General features: G+C 40.8%; 1 protein-coding gene, 1 long non-coding RNA gene and 1 other non-coding gene across 7 annotated transcripts in view; 1 reads left to right on the top strand and 2 right to left on the bottom strand.

Annotated features, from left to right (window-relative positions):
* Positions 1-4,063: 4,063 nt before the first annotated feature.
* On the bottom strand, positions 4,064-14,246 carry LOC128113472 (uncharacterized). Of its 5 annotated transcripts, XR_008219487.1 has the most exons (4): positions 12,670-14,246; positions 10,011-10,294; positions 9,134-9,198; positions 4,064-4,558 (listed from the first exon to the last, which is right to left on the bottom strand). It is a non-coding gene; the product is annotated as an uncharacterized LOC128113472 (long non-coding RNA). The 5 variants fall into 5 exon arrangements; XR_008219483.1 differs by lacking the exon at positions 12,670-14,246 and having other exon boundaries at positions 10,011-10,880; XR_008219486.1 differs by lacking the exon at positions 12,670-14,246 and having other exon boundaries at positions 10,151-10,880.
* Trnak-cuu (transfer RNA lysine (anticodon CUU)) lies at positions 5,371-5,443 on the bottom strand. The gene has a single exon. It is a non-coding gene; the product is annotated as a tRNA-Lys (tRNA).
* Positions 11,058-15,766, top strand: part of Plcxd3 (phosphatidylinositol specific phospholipase C X domain containing 3) — a 168,589-nt gene continuing 163,880 nt past the window's right edge. The window contains exon 1 of the mRNA XM_052743217.1: positions 11,058-11,352. Coding sequence (XP_052599177.1) covers positions 11,250-11,352 — 103 coding nt within the window. The 5' untranslated portion in view covers positions 11,058-11,249. The remainder of the gene's footprint in view (positions 11,353-15,766) is intronic.

Below are 15,766 nucleotides of genomic sequence, written 5' to 3'. Positions count from 1 at the left end.
GCAGTGAGTTTATATGTGAACCCTCAACTATTCCATTGATCAATGGGTCTATTTTTATGACAATATAATACTGTTTCTATTGTCATATCTCTTTCCTTTTCAAGTTCTTGGCTTGTAGTACAGGTTTTAGGACATTGTTTATAAGCTAATTAAAAGAGATTAACTGTTGTTAGTGTTAGATGCTTAAATTTATCCTTAGTCTCAAACCTAATATTACCTTAATGTTACCTTACAATGTTCATATAAAATCTGTATGTATAACTTTAAATTGGTTATTATGTATTTATTTCATTTTATAATCATTTTAATGTATCTACCTGTCGAATAATCTCATTAAGAATGTTGTCTGTGGAAATGTGCATCCTTAACATCTCATTGTTTATATTTCCAACAGTTATTTAATATAATTTAATTTTAAATAGTTTTTGCCTATGTGAAGGTCAGTCTATCTCCTTTATACCCATAATAATGAGCTTCAGTCGATGCAGACCCATTAACTTCTTCTCTGAGAGGCAGCTTAGATTTTTTTCATGCTTGTGAATAACACAGAGAGCAGTATGAATACACACAATAGCAGATGTATCTTTTTTCAGCTGCACTAATCAGTTACTAACCAGGTAACAAGAGTAATATCTCTTGGATAATGATAGCATCAGTGATAATGTTGGAAGAATTAAGTCTTGTAATTCTGCACAATTTATCACAATGGTGGGGTGTAAGTTTGGGATATAAAAATTTTATGCACATATGTATGTGTTTCAGAGCTAAGGATCAAATCTAGGGCTTGGGGATTCCAGGAAAACACTATCTCATTGAACTGTGTGTGCCATCATGCTCAGCTGCTATAAATTATTTAAAATTTCCTTCTTCGTTAGTTATATACTGACATATGCTGTCCCTTAACAGATGTCTACCTTACTTAACCATAAGTTTAAGTATTTCATGGTTAAATTTCTTAAAAAATCATTAGTGTTGTGACTCTCATGTTTGCAAATCATCATTACTCACTTGGAGTAATGTTCCAGTCCCATATCCTTCACCATGTGTGTGTTTTCCTGACTAACTTGTTGTCTACATGCTTCCTAATTTTGTATTTCAGGGAGGCAACTCCATAACTTCCTCATTTCATAAGAATATGTGTGAGAGGAAACGTCTAGGTTCATTTTCTCATTTTCCTATTGTCTTCCACTGTGTTTGAATGATTCTAACATCCCAGCCAGGGAAGTGAGGTACTGAGTCATTACAGTCTCCTTTTGGGCTTTCTGTCGGTGGCTCTGTGACTTATGATAAATTTTGACATTTATCTCTTTAGAGCTACAATTGTCTTTGCTTCAGCCAGAAAATCAGCTCCTAAGTCACCTTATATCAATAATACTTTCTTCTTTGATATGGTATAAACGTTGTAATAACTTCTGCAGTGTGTCTAAAGGCACATTTCTACACAAGCTCTTCTTTAGATGCTTTAAAAGACACTTTGTTTCCAAATACAGCCATTTAACACTCAGTAAAAATATTAAGATTATTATTCCAACACATACCTAATTCTTAGAAACATGCCATTTGTCTTTAGCTATATTTATGAAGACATCTGCAAATGTACTCTTTATGTTTTTATCAGATGTTTTCTACCTGACTTCAATAATTAGATGAAATTATATTATTTCTTACATGGAATATAAAAAGAAATATTACATCATATAGATGTGCTATGTAATAAAATGATTTAACAGTCATATTTCTTTGGTGTGTTATATGAAGAATGAAGTTCACATCTTAGCTTTGCTTATTAGGAACAGGGGGTGGATTGGGGGAGAAGGCTGGGTGGGAGTGGAAGAATGTGGGTGGTATGTAAAATGAATAAAAAGTTTCTTAATAAAGAAAGAAAATAAACATGTTTTAATATTTAAATAACACTAAATGTGATAAGCATACAGATAATTCAATCATTTTAAAAGAGAATGGTTTTGATGATTCAGAATGCATATGATTATTAGGATTCTTAGATGCACAGAAGATAGTGTGAGTTTTAATAATTCACACCGGAGTGTAACTGAAGGGTGTAAATGTAGGGTAGTCTATATTTGTGAAGTTTAATTTACTATTTATAATTTCCTTATAATACAATTGCATGTATTTAGTCTATATTTAGCCTAAGTTAAGTAAAAATATTTGAAACTTCACACTGATTGTATTTAGGTAATTAATTTCCCATACTAGAAAAATTGGTGAGTTAATTTAATAAATTATTGTTTTATTTATTTTGAAATTCTGAATTGGATTTATTATTAAATTAAACGATAATTAATACAAAAACTTTAGGCATTAATGCTATACCATATGAATTGTAAATAATCTAGTTTGGAAGGCAAGTATGTGAAAATAGAAGACTTGCTCATGAGCTGCTATTTTTGAAACTGAGTGGTGAACTTGTAGTGGTATTTTAACTACTATTTCCACTTTGCTGTTTAAAATTTCTGTGATGAAAATACTTTAAAATAACAATACTAAATGCCAACTATATTTTTATTAAGAAATTTTTTATTCATTTTATGTACCAAACACAGATTCCCCTCTCTTCCCTCCTCCTGTCCCCTACTATTCTCCCCCTTAAATCCATCCTCCATTCCCTCCTTTCAAAATGTAAGGTCTCCCATGGGGAGTCAGCAGAGCCTGGTACATTCAGTTGAGGCAGGTCCAAGCCCCTCCTACTACATCAACGCTGTGTGAGGTGTCCCATCATAGGTAATGGGCTCTAAAAAGTCAGCTCATGCACCAGGGATGGATCCTGATCCTACTGCCAAGGGGCCCCTTAAGCAGATCAAGCTACACAACTGTCTTGCTTATGCAGAGGGCTTAGTCCAGTCCCATGGAGGCCCCACAGCTGTTGGTCTAAAGTTCATGAGTTCCTACTAGCTTAGTTTGGTTGTCTCTGTAGGTTTCCCCATGATGATCTTGACGCCTCTTGCTCACAGAATCCTTCTTCTCGCTCTTAGACTGGACTCCTGGAGCTCAGCCTGGTGCTTGGCTGTGAATCTCTGCATCTGCTTCTATCAGTTACTGGATGAAGGCTCTATGATGACAGGTAGGGAATTCACTGATCTGATTATTGGGGTAAGCCAGTTCAGGTACCCACTCCACTATTGCCAGTAGACTAAGCTGGGGTCCTCCTGTGGATTCCTGGGAATTTCCCTAGCACCAGGGTTCTTCCTATCCCCATGACGTCTCCCTCTATCAAGGTATCTCTTTCATTGCTCCCCCACACTGTCCCTGTTCCAGCTAGACATTTTACTCTCTTTTATTCTCAATTTTTTGAAACTATAAATAATTTTATAAAACAGAATGAAGCATTTTTCTCTATTCTCATTCTTAAAACCTGTTTGTCAGGTATACTATAGTCACCTATTGTAGATGCTATAAATAACATGATATTGACTTTCTTAAAGAGCACATAGTAAGATTTCTGTAAAGCATAGTTATATTTAGTATTTGAGCCCAGGTATAAGAAGGAATATCTTTAATATTTATATTGTTAATTATATTATGAAAGCAACAGGTTCAAAATCATATTTGAAGAGTAAGGGCTTTGATGGCAATCTTCATTACCAACTTGACTGGGTTTAGAATCACCCATGAGATACATCTCTGGGAATGCTTGGAGTTCAATTCTCAAGAGACTAAATATTGAATAGGGAAGATTTATCCTGAAAGTAGGTGGCGTCGTCCATGGTCTAGGCTCATGAATCAAACCAAAAGGAAACAATGAAGAAAGTGAGCTCTACGTCCCCATATATGTCTATGCTTCCTAACTACAGATGTGACATCACCATACCCTCACACTTCCATCAGCATGCCTCTCATACCATGTTGGATTGTATTCTTAACTCATGAGCCAAAATAAATCTTCCCTCCCTTCAGTTCCTTCCTGTAGGGTGTCTGTTCACAGCAACAAGAAAAGCAATGAAGAGAAGCACCACACAGAGTTTTAAAGAAAAGATTATGACCAAATCAAGATGAACATCCAATGTTTAAATAAATCTTTATTAGTCAGTGCTATGGTCTTAGTCATATGGTGGATCATACCTAAGGATCAGCGCTTGGGAGGGGGAAGGAGTAGGATCAGGAGTTCAAGTCCAGCCTCAGTCACCAAGCAAAGTTGGGGCCAGTCTGAACTACATAAGATGCTGTCTCAAAAAAAAAATCTAAAACAAAAATGGAACTTAAAAAGAAAGCTGTGATCATAAGTAATGGAAGAGCAGTAGTTAGAAAATTGAAGAAGCACAAAATGTCCAAGTCTCTAATTCAGCCTTTGCCAACATTGCCCAGAGTTCCCTGAAGAGCCGGCTGCTTATGTCTTCACATCACATCCAAATTTCTGACACCATCTTCCATGGGCTGATATGTAGTTCTGGGACTAGGGCTAAACTGAAATCTCATCATCAGACTCTTCTTCTCATAGTATTTCTCTAAGGTGTGAGTAAGTGTCCCAAAACACAGACTATGTCTGCCAGGCAGCTCTAGACATAGATGTCTGCTTTGGAAGTAGGGGTGCCAGAAGAGACTGGAAATGAAAAATGACTGAGTTACTCTGAAGCAGGGATTATCTTCACTTCCTTGTAGCTGTGAGACTGTTTGAGAATGTCAAGAACATACAAAAGGTTTTGCTGTCATACCTGTGCAAGAGTATCCATGACTTATAATAAAAAAATTATTGCATCAACTTCTTCTTTCCATAAAGTGTAAGTGAAAATGTCACCGATAGGAAGCACAGGTCAACATTAACAATGAAATTCAGCACTGTCAGTATGGAGGAACCCTAGATAAATTATACTACTCTGTGTCCTACTTATTAAGGAAAAGAGGAAAATATTCCTTGGCATCAGGAATTGTGCCAGTACTATCAGCAAGGCCTTGGAGTTCTTCTGTGAAACACAAACATTTTATGGAACATATACAGCATGTAGGTGCACCCTGTAGCTTTGTTCTGGGTTATTGTGATGGTATGCTGCCTCACTGCAGCAGGTAGTAAATGGGATTTGCTCAACTTTAAGTATGCTCTTTGTAGTGGGTAGCCATTCCAGCTTTGATCTGGAAGTTCCAACCCCCATTGAGACTTCGGCAACTGTCACGCCTACAAGGCGGGGCCAAGGGGGGCGCCGGGGGACCCGAGATCTGGATCGGCGGGCGCTCTCTCTGTTGCGGGACCCTGGACTGGAGAGGTGGACTGAGCAGAGCTCCAGAGAACACCGCTGGACTGTGATACACCTTCCCCAGACTCCGCGACCTACCTATTCCTTAATTTGTAAGTTACGCCATTAAATAAATCTCCTTTTAACTACGTGGAGTGGCCTTAATAATTTCACCAATATCTGGCGCCCAACGTGGGGCACGAACCCACGACCCTGAGATTAAGAGTCTCATGCTCTACCGACTGAGCTAGCCGGGCTGGCGAGCCAGGCAGGAGATATTGGTGAAATTATTAAGGCCACTCCACGTAGTTAAAAGGAGATTTATTTAATGGCGTAACTTACAAATTAAGGAATAGGTAGGTCGCGGAGTCTGGGGAAGGTGTATCACAGTCCAGCGGTGTTCTCTGGAGCTCTGCTCAGTCCACCTCTCCAGTCCAGGGTCCCGCAACAGAGAGAGCGCCCGCCGATCCAGATCTCGGGTCCCCCGGTGCCCCCCTTGGCCCTGCCTTGTAGGCGTGACAGTTGCCGAAGTCTCAATGGGGGTTGGAACTTCCAGATCAAAGCTGGAATGGCTACCCACTACAGCTCTTTCTAGCTATTTCCTGGAAGATGAGCCATCAAGCAATGGAGTCTCTTAGAATCAATTAAATTAGCATATTGCTTTGTCCAACAGTCAACAGCATCCTAGACATTTTAAGTGTACACTTGAATGGCTCCAAATACATTCACCACAATGTGCTTCCACTGCACTATACATCATCTCCAGAATCTTTTAAGAACCTTGAAGTGAGGTTCTATCCACCAAGCAATAAATCTTCATTCCTTGTTGCCCCTATCTTCGATAGCCAGTATTCTTATTTCTATCTCTCTACATTTGACTAATCAGAAACCTCAGATTTGTGGAATCATACAATATTTATTTTTTGGCATATTTTCTTTAAATTTCCTCTGTTTTATAGCAGATACTTGGACTTTTTAAAGCTGAATAATATACCAATTATCTACATTTGTTGATCTATTTATTGCTATGTGGTTATTTGAGTTGCTCTTGACTTGCGGAAGATACAAATATCATTGATACAGATATTGTAAGTTTTTGTCAATGACAAGAATAGCTTTTTCTGATTCATGTTGTGCTGATTTAGTTCATTGACCTGAAGCAATTTTTCTCTTCCTTTCCAGGCTATCCCTTGCTCCACCAATCTCTGTGCTTTGAAAAACCATGTATTTTGTAATAATTGTCCTTGGGAGATCTAGAAGAGTACCAAATGTAATTTCCAAATGCAGCTACTAACTTATTAAGATAACAATGAGGAGAAGAAATAGGGGAAAAGAACATATAGAGTCAAAGTAACCAAGTGTTTTTCTCTACTAATCTTTCTTTCAAGATGTATTTTCAACAATAGGGTCTAAACTTTGATAATATTTTTCTCTTTGGTGAAGGGATAAAAATAGAGATATTAAAGGAGATTTTCCTTGCAGTGTGAGAGACACATCTACATCACTTATTTATTCATCTACTGAGGTATCATTTAACACCTTTCCCTTCGAACATGTATTCAAAAACTTCAAAGAGTTCAGGGACTTCATGCTCCATTTTCTTTCTCTAGGACAGAGCACATATGAAATAGTCAATAAATATTTATGAAATTAGTGAGTAAAATTAATTATTAGAATGGACTCTTATATCTTAGTCATTGTGACAGGCATTATAGAATACTAAATAACACCATGTCTGCCCTAATCATGCTTTAAGACCAACTAGGGAGTCAGAAAGATGATACATCACAGCCATAAACACACACCGATGGCTGTGAGGAGGAAGGAGAGATTACTTCCACTTATGCATGATAAGGACATTTGCAAAGAGGAGTTGGTTTTATAGGAAGAATCTTGACAGGTAAAAGCCTGAAGAGCATGTATACCATGAGCAGGAAGAAAAACACAAGGATGAGAAGCGTAACAAGGTACTCCAGTATTTTGAGCTCTCATTCTATTCCAGAAAATTTTAATTTCCTTTCTTTTTTTTTTTTTTTTTTTTTTTTGGTTTTTCGAGACAGGGTTTCTCTGTGTAGCTTTGCGCCTTTCCTGGGACTTACTTGGTAGCCCAGGCTGGCCTCGAACTCACAGAGATCCGCCTGGCTCTGCCTCCCGAGTGCTGGGATTAAAGGCGTGCGCCACCACCGCCCGGCTTTAATTTCCTTTCTTAATTTCAACTTCATAGAAATCATATTTTCCCATCTCTAGGGACAAATCATCTTTCCTTATGCTTCACTACAGGAAACCAAGTGGCAGACAGCAGCTACGTGTGAAAGCCTAACTAAAAATCTAGGCCTCCAGATCTCATAGCTTATCACTCCAGTCACTAAACTAACCTATGAGATTTAGTTAGTTTTTCTGGATAACATATGAACTGTAGATCCAGAAAGAAAGAGAAAACTCTGTAGTATTAAAATAGTGGAGCAAAAACTGTGTTTCAGCTTCAAATATAAACAATTATTTTGTAACTCAGACACAGTAAGTTTCTTTGGATAGAATATTTAGTTAGATGTTATAGAGAATAGAAAGAAAGTCATGTTCATTATTATTAATTTTACAAAGACTATTGCCTTTGGTGTATGTATTTCTAAAGCTTGACTCTAAAAATATTAATTTGCAAACACTGTCTTAAAAACAGTTTGATTGAATTGCCTGAAGCAGATGTTCTCTTCTGAGGCATTATCTGACTGAAATGTATTGTAGTGTTTCCTGATTTCTAAGAATTCTTATTTTTCCTAACTCAATTCAAAATTGGTTTAGCTTTAAAAAAAAAAAAACTTTATTTTAGCAATTAAGGGAGATTGTGAACTGAATGTATAGATAAGGCAAGTGGCTACTGTATTTTTATGGGTAAAAGGAACAGGAAGTAAGGAGATGGTTGAGAGGAGTAGTGATTTTTAGGTCCTCTGCATAATGTGAGTTTGATGGACAGCTGATTGCATGAAGAGGTTTAAGGGTGCTTTAAGGTGCTACTTCACCTCACTTTACTCTTTTCACTTGTGCTTAAAAGACTTTGGTTTTTAGAGGTGGATAGATGTCCTAGGTAGCTTTAACTGTGAGTTTCATACAGCTCTAGAGTCATCGGAGAGGAAAAAAATCTTGGTTGAGGAATTAGCTAAATCATATAGGCCTGTAGGCACGTCTATGGTGGATTTAAAAAAAATGTTGATGAAGAAGAGCCTAGCCCACTGTGAGTGGAACCACCCACAGGCAGGTAGTCCTGGTTGTCTACGAAAGCTGCCTAACCATAGGTCTATAAGCAAAGCAAGCCAGAGAACAAGCAGCAGCCCACATGGTTGTTACTGTGCTCTCTTGGCTGTGCGCTCCCTGGTCGGAGGTAATACTGCATACAAGAGCAAGCAGTGTGACCTTCAGGTTTCTGCCCTGATTCCCTGCCTTGACTTCCCTCAAAGATAAACATGACATGGAAGTATAAGATGACAGAAACCCTCCCCACCCCAAGTTGTGTTTGGTCATCGTGCTTCATCACAGCAACAGAATGAAACTAGAATAATAAATTACTATGAAACTCTACAATGAAACTTCAATGGTATCCCCCATATTGTGGGTATAAGTATACAGATACATACCTTGACTTGCTTGCATGATTAAAAATCCAAGACAAGTATCTATGCTTTTTCTCTTTTTATTTCTAGCTACCATGCATGTGATAGTTCTTAACAGCATCAGAATTAGAGAATAATTTGGGAATAGAATCCCAAAGAGACCTGGGGATTGATAGCAAACTCTGTGTTAATTTTCCAGTGAGTGCGATGGCTTTCTTTGTACATCACAACTTGGCTAAGATATGATGACTAGCTATTTGCTCCAATACTACAGTAGATGTTGGATATACAGATGTTTGTAGACGAGGTAATGTTTTTAATCATTTGAATGGAGCATATTACCTGCTGTCATATGTATTGACTTCATCCAATCAGTTGAAGGCCTTAAGAGCAAACACTGAAGTTTCCTGAGGAAGAGACAATTCTACATTAGAACAATCATCTCTTAAAAACTGTTTCCTAAAGTTTTCAGGACACATCCTCACAATGCATTTGGATAGAGGGTATTTTTCAAATACATCTTACACAACAATATTTCCCAGGTTGCATAATTAATCTACCACCCTGGAAAGACTATGTTAAAAGGCTAGAACAGCCTCAAAAAGACAAAGAAAAGTGAATATACAGATCCTGCTATTCAGCAAACATCTACACTCTCTCCTAGAAGTGTCCCCACAAATCTCTCAGTTATCATGACTGTATAATGGAGGAACCTGGGCTAACAGGGAGTGATGGACTTTTCTCAGAGACAGTGCAGCTATCTCTGCATTCTGAATGTACTTGCTGCCCCGAAGCACTGCCTTGAGAATACTGGCATTAGCCAGAAAACTGGTGCTTAGAGCTCTTTTGGCCAACAAGCTCAAAGTGAGATGATTCTCATTCTAACTAAAAGGATATGAGGATCTGTTATGTCAGTGAGAACATTAAGAATCCCCAGAGCAGAAGTTCTAGTACATCTCATTCTCATCCCTAAAGATAGACCTATCATGTCCTCATGACACTGGGAACAGTTTCCCTGGGGAGAAAAAGAAAATTTGATCAAAAGAATTGATCGGTATCTCTCCTCTATCTCCCCGACAGTGATTTCGAATAGATGGGAATTTGCTTTGGTCCCAGCATCCTTGCACAAAATAAGAAGGCTCTCTGGCTTTTAAAATGCTAAATGGGTTTACCGGACTGAAATGGTTATTCTCATGTTTCATAGTGTTGTCTCTCCTACCTTGATTTTTGTTTCTTCAACTTAATATAGCATTTCCTCTGGGGAAAGAATTTACGCACCCCTCCACCGGAAAGCAAGCCCCTTTTGGCCCATCCGTAGTTTGAGTGGCAAAGGCCCCACACATGTTCAGCCCGACTCACGTAGTCCTATTCAGGCTAATGCCAGATTCATCACATCCGTAAGGCTTCATCTCCCCTCTCTTTCTCACTTGGGAGCAGGTGGACCCAGACAGTTCTTTGGAGCCACGTGAGTGATTTCTCTCTGGAGAGACACATCTCTCTAGTCTGCCAAGGAATGAAAATCCAAACAATTACATAGATCACTTCAAATGGTGCCAAATACATTCCACCAAATGCTACTGGCAGTCATTACAGCACGTCATTGGGAGATGTGGTTTTCTTCCAACATTAGACTTTCATGTTGTCTTGAATGCCATGAAACCAAGAAACGAAGGACATCACTCCACAGAAATAGTGGAATCCTCACAACCTGCAGCCGTGCTTCTTGACCGTGAAATGTCTGGAACCAGGAATTAAGAACATTGCTGTAGAATATACTGCCCTTGCCTGCTCACCACAAGTATCAGCTTCTCCGAAAATTAGGCAAAATGTTAAATAAAGACCACCATTTTGTACAAATAGGGCTGAGGGAAGGCGTGACCTGTTGTGGCTTAGGAAAAAGAACACTCTTTGGGAAGAATGGAAAGTCCTGAGAGCCAAAGATGAGTCTGCTCTTCAGGAGGCAAGAACATCCCAAAGTCTACCAGTATTTTTAGATTCAACTGCAAGACTGCCTTTCATGCTAACAAGACCAGAAAGTCATACCAAAGGACAGAGAAAGACCAGGGACAAAGCAGCGTGGAAAACCAAGTTTTTAAAAAGATAAAAGACTAATAATAAAAAGCCGTGGGGAGCTGCAGGATGGCAAGGAAAGGCAGAGCCACCTAGGAGGGGTGAGACGGGAGGAGGGAGTTTGCAGGGAGGGGGAGAGAGCAGAGAGCTGAGCACGGACGTCAGGAACAAAAGCCCAGGCAGTGGAGTCTGGCGAAGGCAAGGAGAGAGCATGGGGTGTTTTTGAATAATTATTAAAATGAGCATGTGTCTGCGCCATCCTGTGGGTGTGGCGCAGAGCGGAGTGTAAACTCTAGCGGGGCCGAAGCAAACATTGGCTTAGCGGCAGCAGCTGCCAGTCTGTGCCTAGGAGTGTGGGGACCAGCGCAGCGGCAAGCAGACCGACACCATGGCCTCGTCTCAGGGGAAAAACGAGCTGAAATTCGCCGACTGGATGGCAACTCTGCCTGAGAGCATCCACAGCATCCCCCTCACCAATTTAGCCATCCCAGGTAGGTACCCGCTGCACCTGCCCCGCCCTGCTTCACCTTAACACTCAGTGCTAACTTGCTTCTTGCCCACAGGAGGGAAGCTGGCCGGGGGGGGGGGGGGGGGGGGGGGGGGCGGGGGCGCGGGTACCCGGGTTCTCCAAACCTTGGAGGACCCTGGCACCGGGAGTCAAGGTGACTGCTTCTCCTGAGCTTCAGAAGAAGGCTGGATTCGCAGGGCTGGGGCAGGGGAGAAGGTGGTTCCAGGATCGCGCCCTGGGCCCCCTTCTATGGTTTTCCCGGAAGATTCAAGGGGCTTGGAGGCCAGGCAGATCAGGATTCTGAGTCGGTGGCTCCAGGGTGCGCTACGGGAAGAAGCTGGCTGTCTTAGGAGTTCGGCTCCTGAACATCACTGAGTCCCTCCTCAGCGTGGACTTAGGAGGATTTGGTAGTTTCACTGTTAGAATCTAGAATCTAGAATTAGTATTCGTCCCCAGTCTTCTTTAAAGAGACAAAGCGCTCTCTGAAGAGTGATGAAAGTTCAAGGACCAGTGGCGGCGGCGGCGGCGGCGGCGGCATAATCGCTGTCCTTGACACAGAGCTGAAGGGGGCAAGAAGCAGAAAGCAAGCATTTCCTAATTGGCTTGGGCGAGGAGGGAGTCTGGTCACAGAGCTGCTTAAGGTGGAGCTCCTAGGTGAGGAGAGCAAACCCTTGCAGACCACACATTTGCTGCTCCAGACAGAAGCCAGGCAGTGAAATCCACGTGAGCAACAGCGTAGAGGTAGAGATGGCAATAATGAGCAGATTGCCCCCGAAAAGGTGACAGAGCTGGTGGCCTAGAAAGGAAGCTTAGGACCAGCCAGGTGCAGTTGTGTGGGGCGTCAAGAGGCGTTAGCATGGTATGCATGGTTTGGGCCAGAGCACTGGCCAGCTTTCTGGGTCGGAGCACACAGGAGTCCCTAACTTAGGTGTCTAAGAGGGAAGATTGTTTCTGGACAGTTTACAAGCGCGGCAGCTGGGGAAATGCCTCTATTTCTTTAGCAATTCGGTTATGCACATGAGTTGAGGGTATGCACATCTGATTCTTATAAGACTAGGCTGGAGGGCAAATTACTCATGGATAATCAACCCCCTGCCCAGAGGAGAGCTGAGTTATTAAGTTCAACCTTCTGGTCGGTCTGTTTCCTCCGATCTGCCCTCCCCTCACCCCACAACCCCCAACGGAAGCACGATGAGTTGGGAGGAACGGAGTGAAACCTAAGAAACAAGGAGAGGAGCAAGAAATAAAATGGGTTTCTGGAAAAATACCAAGTGCCCAACCAACAAGCGCTGGGACTCACCAGCAACGTAACTCAATTGGAGTGGATGTTTGGTGGCAATGACAGACACAGGCTGAGCAGAGCTCTGTCCTCAGAAAAAGGTTGTCTCTCCCTTTGTCCTTCCTCTCCAAAGGACTTCTCAGGGGCCTAGGTGTCTCTTTGGGAAAGCACAACCCAGCTTCCCTCTGCATCAGTTCCATTCTCCTGGTTGAGACAGGGGATTGCTCTTTTGAAGGAGTAGAAAGCAAACTACTTTGTCAGTGAAATTCTACTTTCACTTCCACCGGCATCCTCATCTTCTCTTGCTTTTTATTTGTTTTCTTAGACAGTTATTTCACGTGGTTCCACCTGCTTCCGGCACTGAGCTGGTAATAAGGGCAAGGACCGAGATGCTAAGTCTCTGGGAAGAGAGTCTCTAGAGATGGAAGGAGGTTAAATGCCTGAGGTAGCACCACCTCTGAGGAATGGTGTGATGCCACATTTGAGACTCACCATAAATGTCTGTAACGCTTCAATTTTCAAAGCCAATGTATGTCTGCTACCTCACATTTTTCCAAAAACTCTGCAAAGTAGGCAGTGCTGGAATTACAATCCCCACTTCATAGACTAAAAACAAGCAACCTCCCCCTCAGAACCAAACAAAACAAGACCCAGAAACTCAGTGCGGGCAAATGACCTAAAACCTGTTTAGTGATCTGATCCCTAAAAGAAATGTTATGGACTATTTCTTAGCGATGCAGGGGTAAGGACTTTGCAATGTATGTGAGCATAACTGAGAAGCAACAAGTTTTCACTGAGGTGAGAAGTAAGGCATCTGTAGAAACAGGGTGATTTTCCTTTTCTATTTCATGGGACTAACTGGAACTTTGAAGTCAGAGACTTCAATTTTCTGCTGTCTCTGGTAGAGACATAAAGATGATGAAATTTGGAAGATAACTGTCTTTCTGTTGTATTCCTAAGCCCTTTTAGTATAAGATTTAAAGTAAATGGCCCACAAAGCCTTGCACTTTCACACCAACATTTCTGTGAAACACACACACACACACACACACACACACACACACACACACACACACATCCCATGCCACCAAATATATATTTCCCCAATACCCATATAGTTGTACAAAAATAGGTTTTGCAAAATTCTTAACTATAAAACTGGGATTAAAATGAGTCTGGTACCTTTCTGCATCATATAACACGGAATTTCTGGAGAAAAAGAAGACATTCAAATTTTGATAGAGCAGACTAATTGGAGACTATTACACACTAATGGAATAATTGCCTTAAAATCATGCTAATAGCTTCCTGGCTGCTACATGTTTACTTGGCCAGTTGCTCCAGCTTGAATTAAGCAATTATCTCCACCATTTAAAACCACGTCTGGTGCACAACGCAAGTGTTTCTGTGGAGAGGAACTGCTGCTCAGTTGTCCTACAGCCTCAGGTTTTCTTAGGTGAAACCTATAGAGGGTGAAGAGCCAACTAATTATGAGGCCACCTACTTGGGGCAGCTATCTCACTTACCTAAGACCATAGCAAAGAACAGTCTCTCTCTCTCTCTCTCTCTCTCTCTCTCTCTCTCTCTCTCTCTCTCTCTCTCTCTCTCTCTCTCTCTCTCTCTCGTGTGTGTGTGTGTGTGTGTGTGCTCTAGTCCCCACCATGTGTGCAGTTCTAGTGTCCTTGAATGTTTCTCAAACAGGTGTGTCGTGAATGCTTTCAGAACCGAGTCTCTCAGTGCTGTTCTGTATTTAAAATTTTCATGATTTGGTGTGGACTGGGATAATTGATTGTTCGTAACTGGTATTAGTGAATTATTTCTAATTTATTATTCAAAGACAAAATATTGGCAGAACACGCAATTGTTCAAATTTCAGTCTTCTCCTTTCTTTTCTCTCTGATGAAACCAAACTTTGGCATTTGGAATGTGAATGGTGCTGGCTCTCACCACAAGCAGGTCAGAGACGATAAAATATCAAGGAAGCAGGAAGACAGAGCATAAAATTCAGGAGAAGGTGAATCTGATAATGATTTGGCATCTTTGATGCAGAGTTCTAATTCTAATCACAGTGCCTCTACAACCATTAAAAAGAGATTTGTCATGGCAGTGTGTAGTGTGTTGATAATCAGGGTCTGCGATAAAGTGCCTTTTTGGTTCAAAGCATAAGATACTGAGAAGGATTTGGCTTATGGGAGGGATCTGCTATACAAGTCCAATATATAATGAAAATCATTTACCCGTAGTCAAACTGATCACCCAATAAGGAAGAAATGATCAAAATGTAGGACTGGAGTGTCAGAAAGAATGTGTGTACTCTTGAACAGGGAGTAGTTGATTATGTTTAGATAAAGAGAAGAATGTTTTATAAATCAGTGATTATGTGGGTAAATTTTATTTCCCTTAGAAAACTGGAATGCCAGCACAAAAGAACAGTTTTATGGAAACTAAGCACTTGTATAATTGATTTCTTGTCCAAGAACTTTAGCTTGTATTCATGTTGTTGTTTGCTTTGTTAGTGTATGTGAGTGTGTGTGTGTGTGTGTGTGTGTGTGTGTGTGTGTGTGTGTGTTCTGAACCTGGTGCCTCACATGTGATAGCAAGTACTCTACCTCTTTAAGGCTCTGTTCAGTTTTAACTTTTTTGCCTCATGGTAATCCTTTCATGTTGCCAACACTCTTAGAGTTAATTTACATCTTCTTTACTTTTTTCAGACTTTTATTTTATTTTTAATCACCCATGTGTTTTCCTGGGGAGGGGTATGTGCACGTGAATACAGATGCCCTTGAAAGCCAGAGTGATGAATTCCCCCAGAACTGGAGTTACAGGCAGTTGTGAGTCTCCTAACGTAGGCGCTGGGAACTGAACTTGGGCCCTCTGCAAGAGCAGTACATACTCTTCACCTCAGAGTCCTTTCTCCAGCCCCCTTTCTCCTCTTTGCAATTTTCTATTTCTATTTTAATTGAATGAAACTACCTATAGGGTCAATCACGCATAGAATCTACTTGAACACATCTCTAAAAACACGTGTATGTTTGGTCAGAATGGTCATATGAAGTAAATCTTTCATCAGCCAAACACACAATACGACTGTTCAGAATGAATATCTCTGTGTTATCCT

The sequence above is a fragment of the Peromyscus californicus genome, unplaced genomic scaffold (assembly GCF_007827085.1).
Source record: "Peromyscus californicus insignis strain IS unplaced genomic scaffold, ASM782708v3 Scaffold_18__1_contigs__length_77618521, whole genome shotgun sequence".
NCBI classification, from domain to species: domain Eukaryota; kingdom Metazoa; phylum Chordata; class Mammalia; order Rodentia; family Cricetidae; genus Peromyscus; species Peromyscus californicus.
This window is presented reverse-complemented; position numbering and strand designations above follow the sequence as displayed.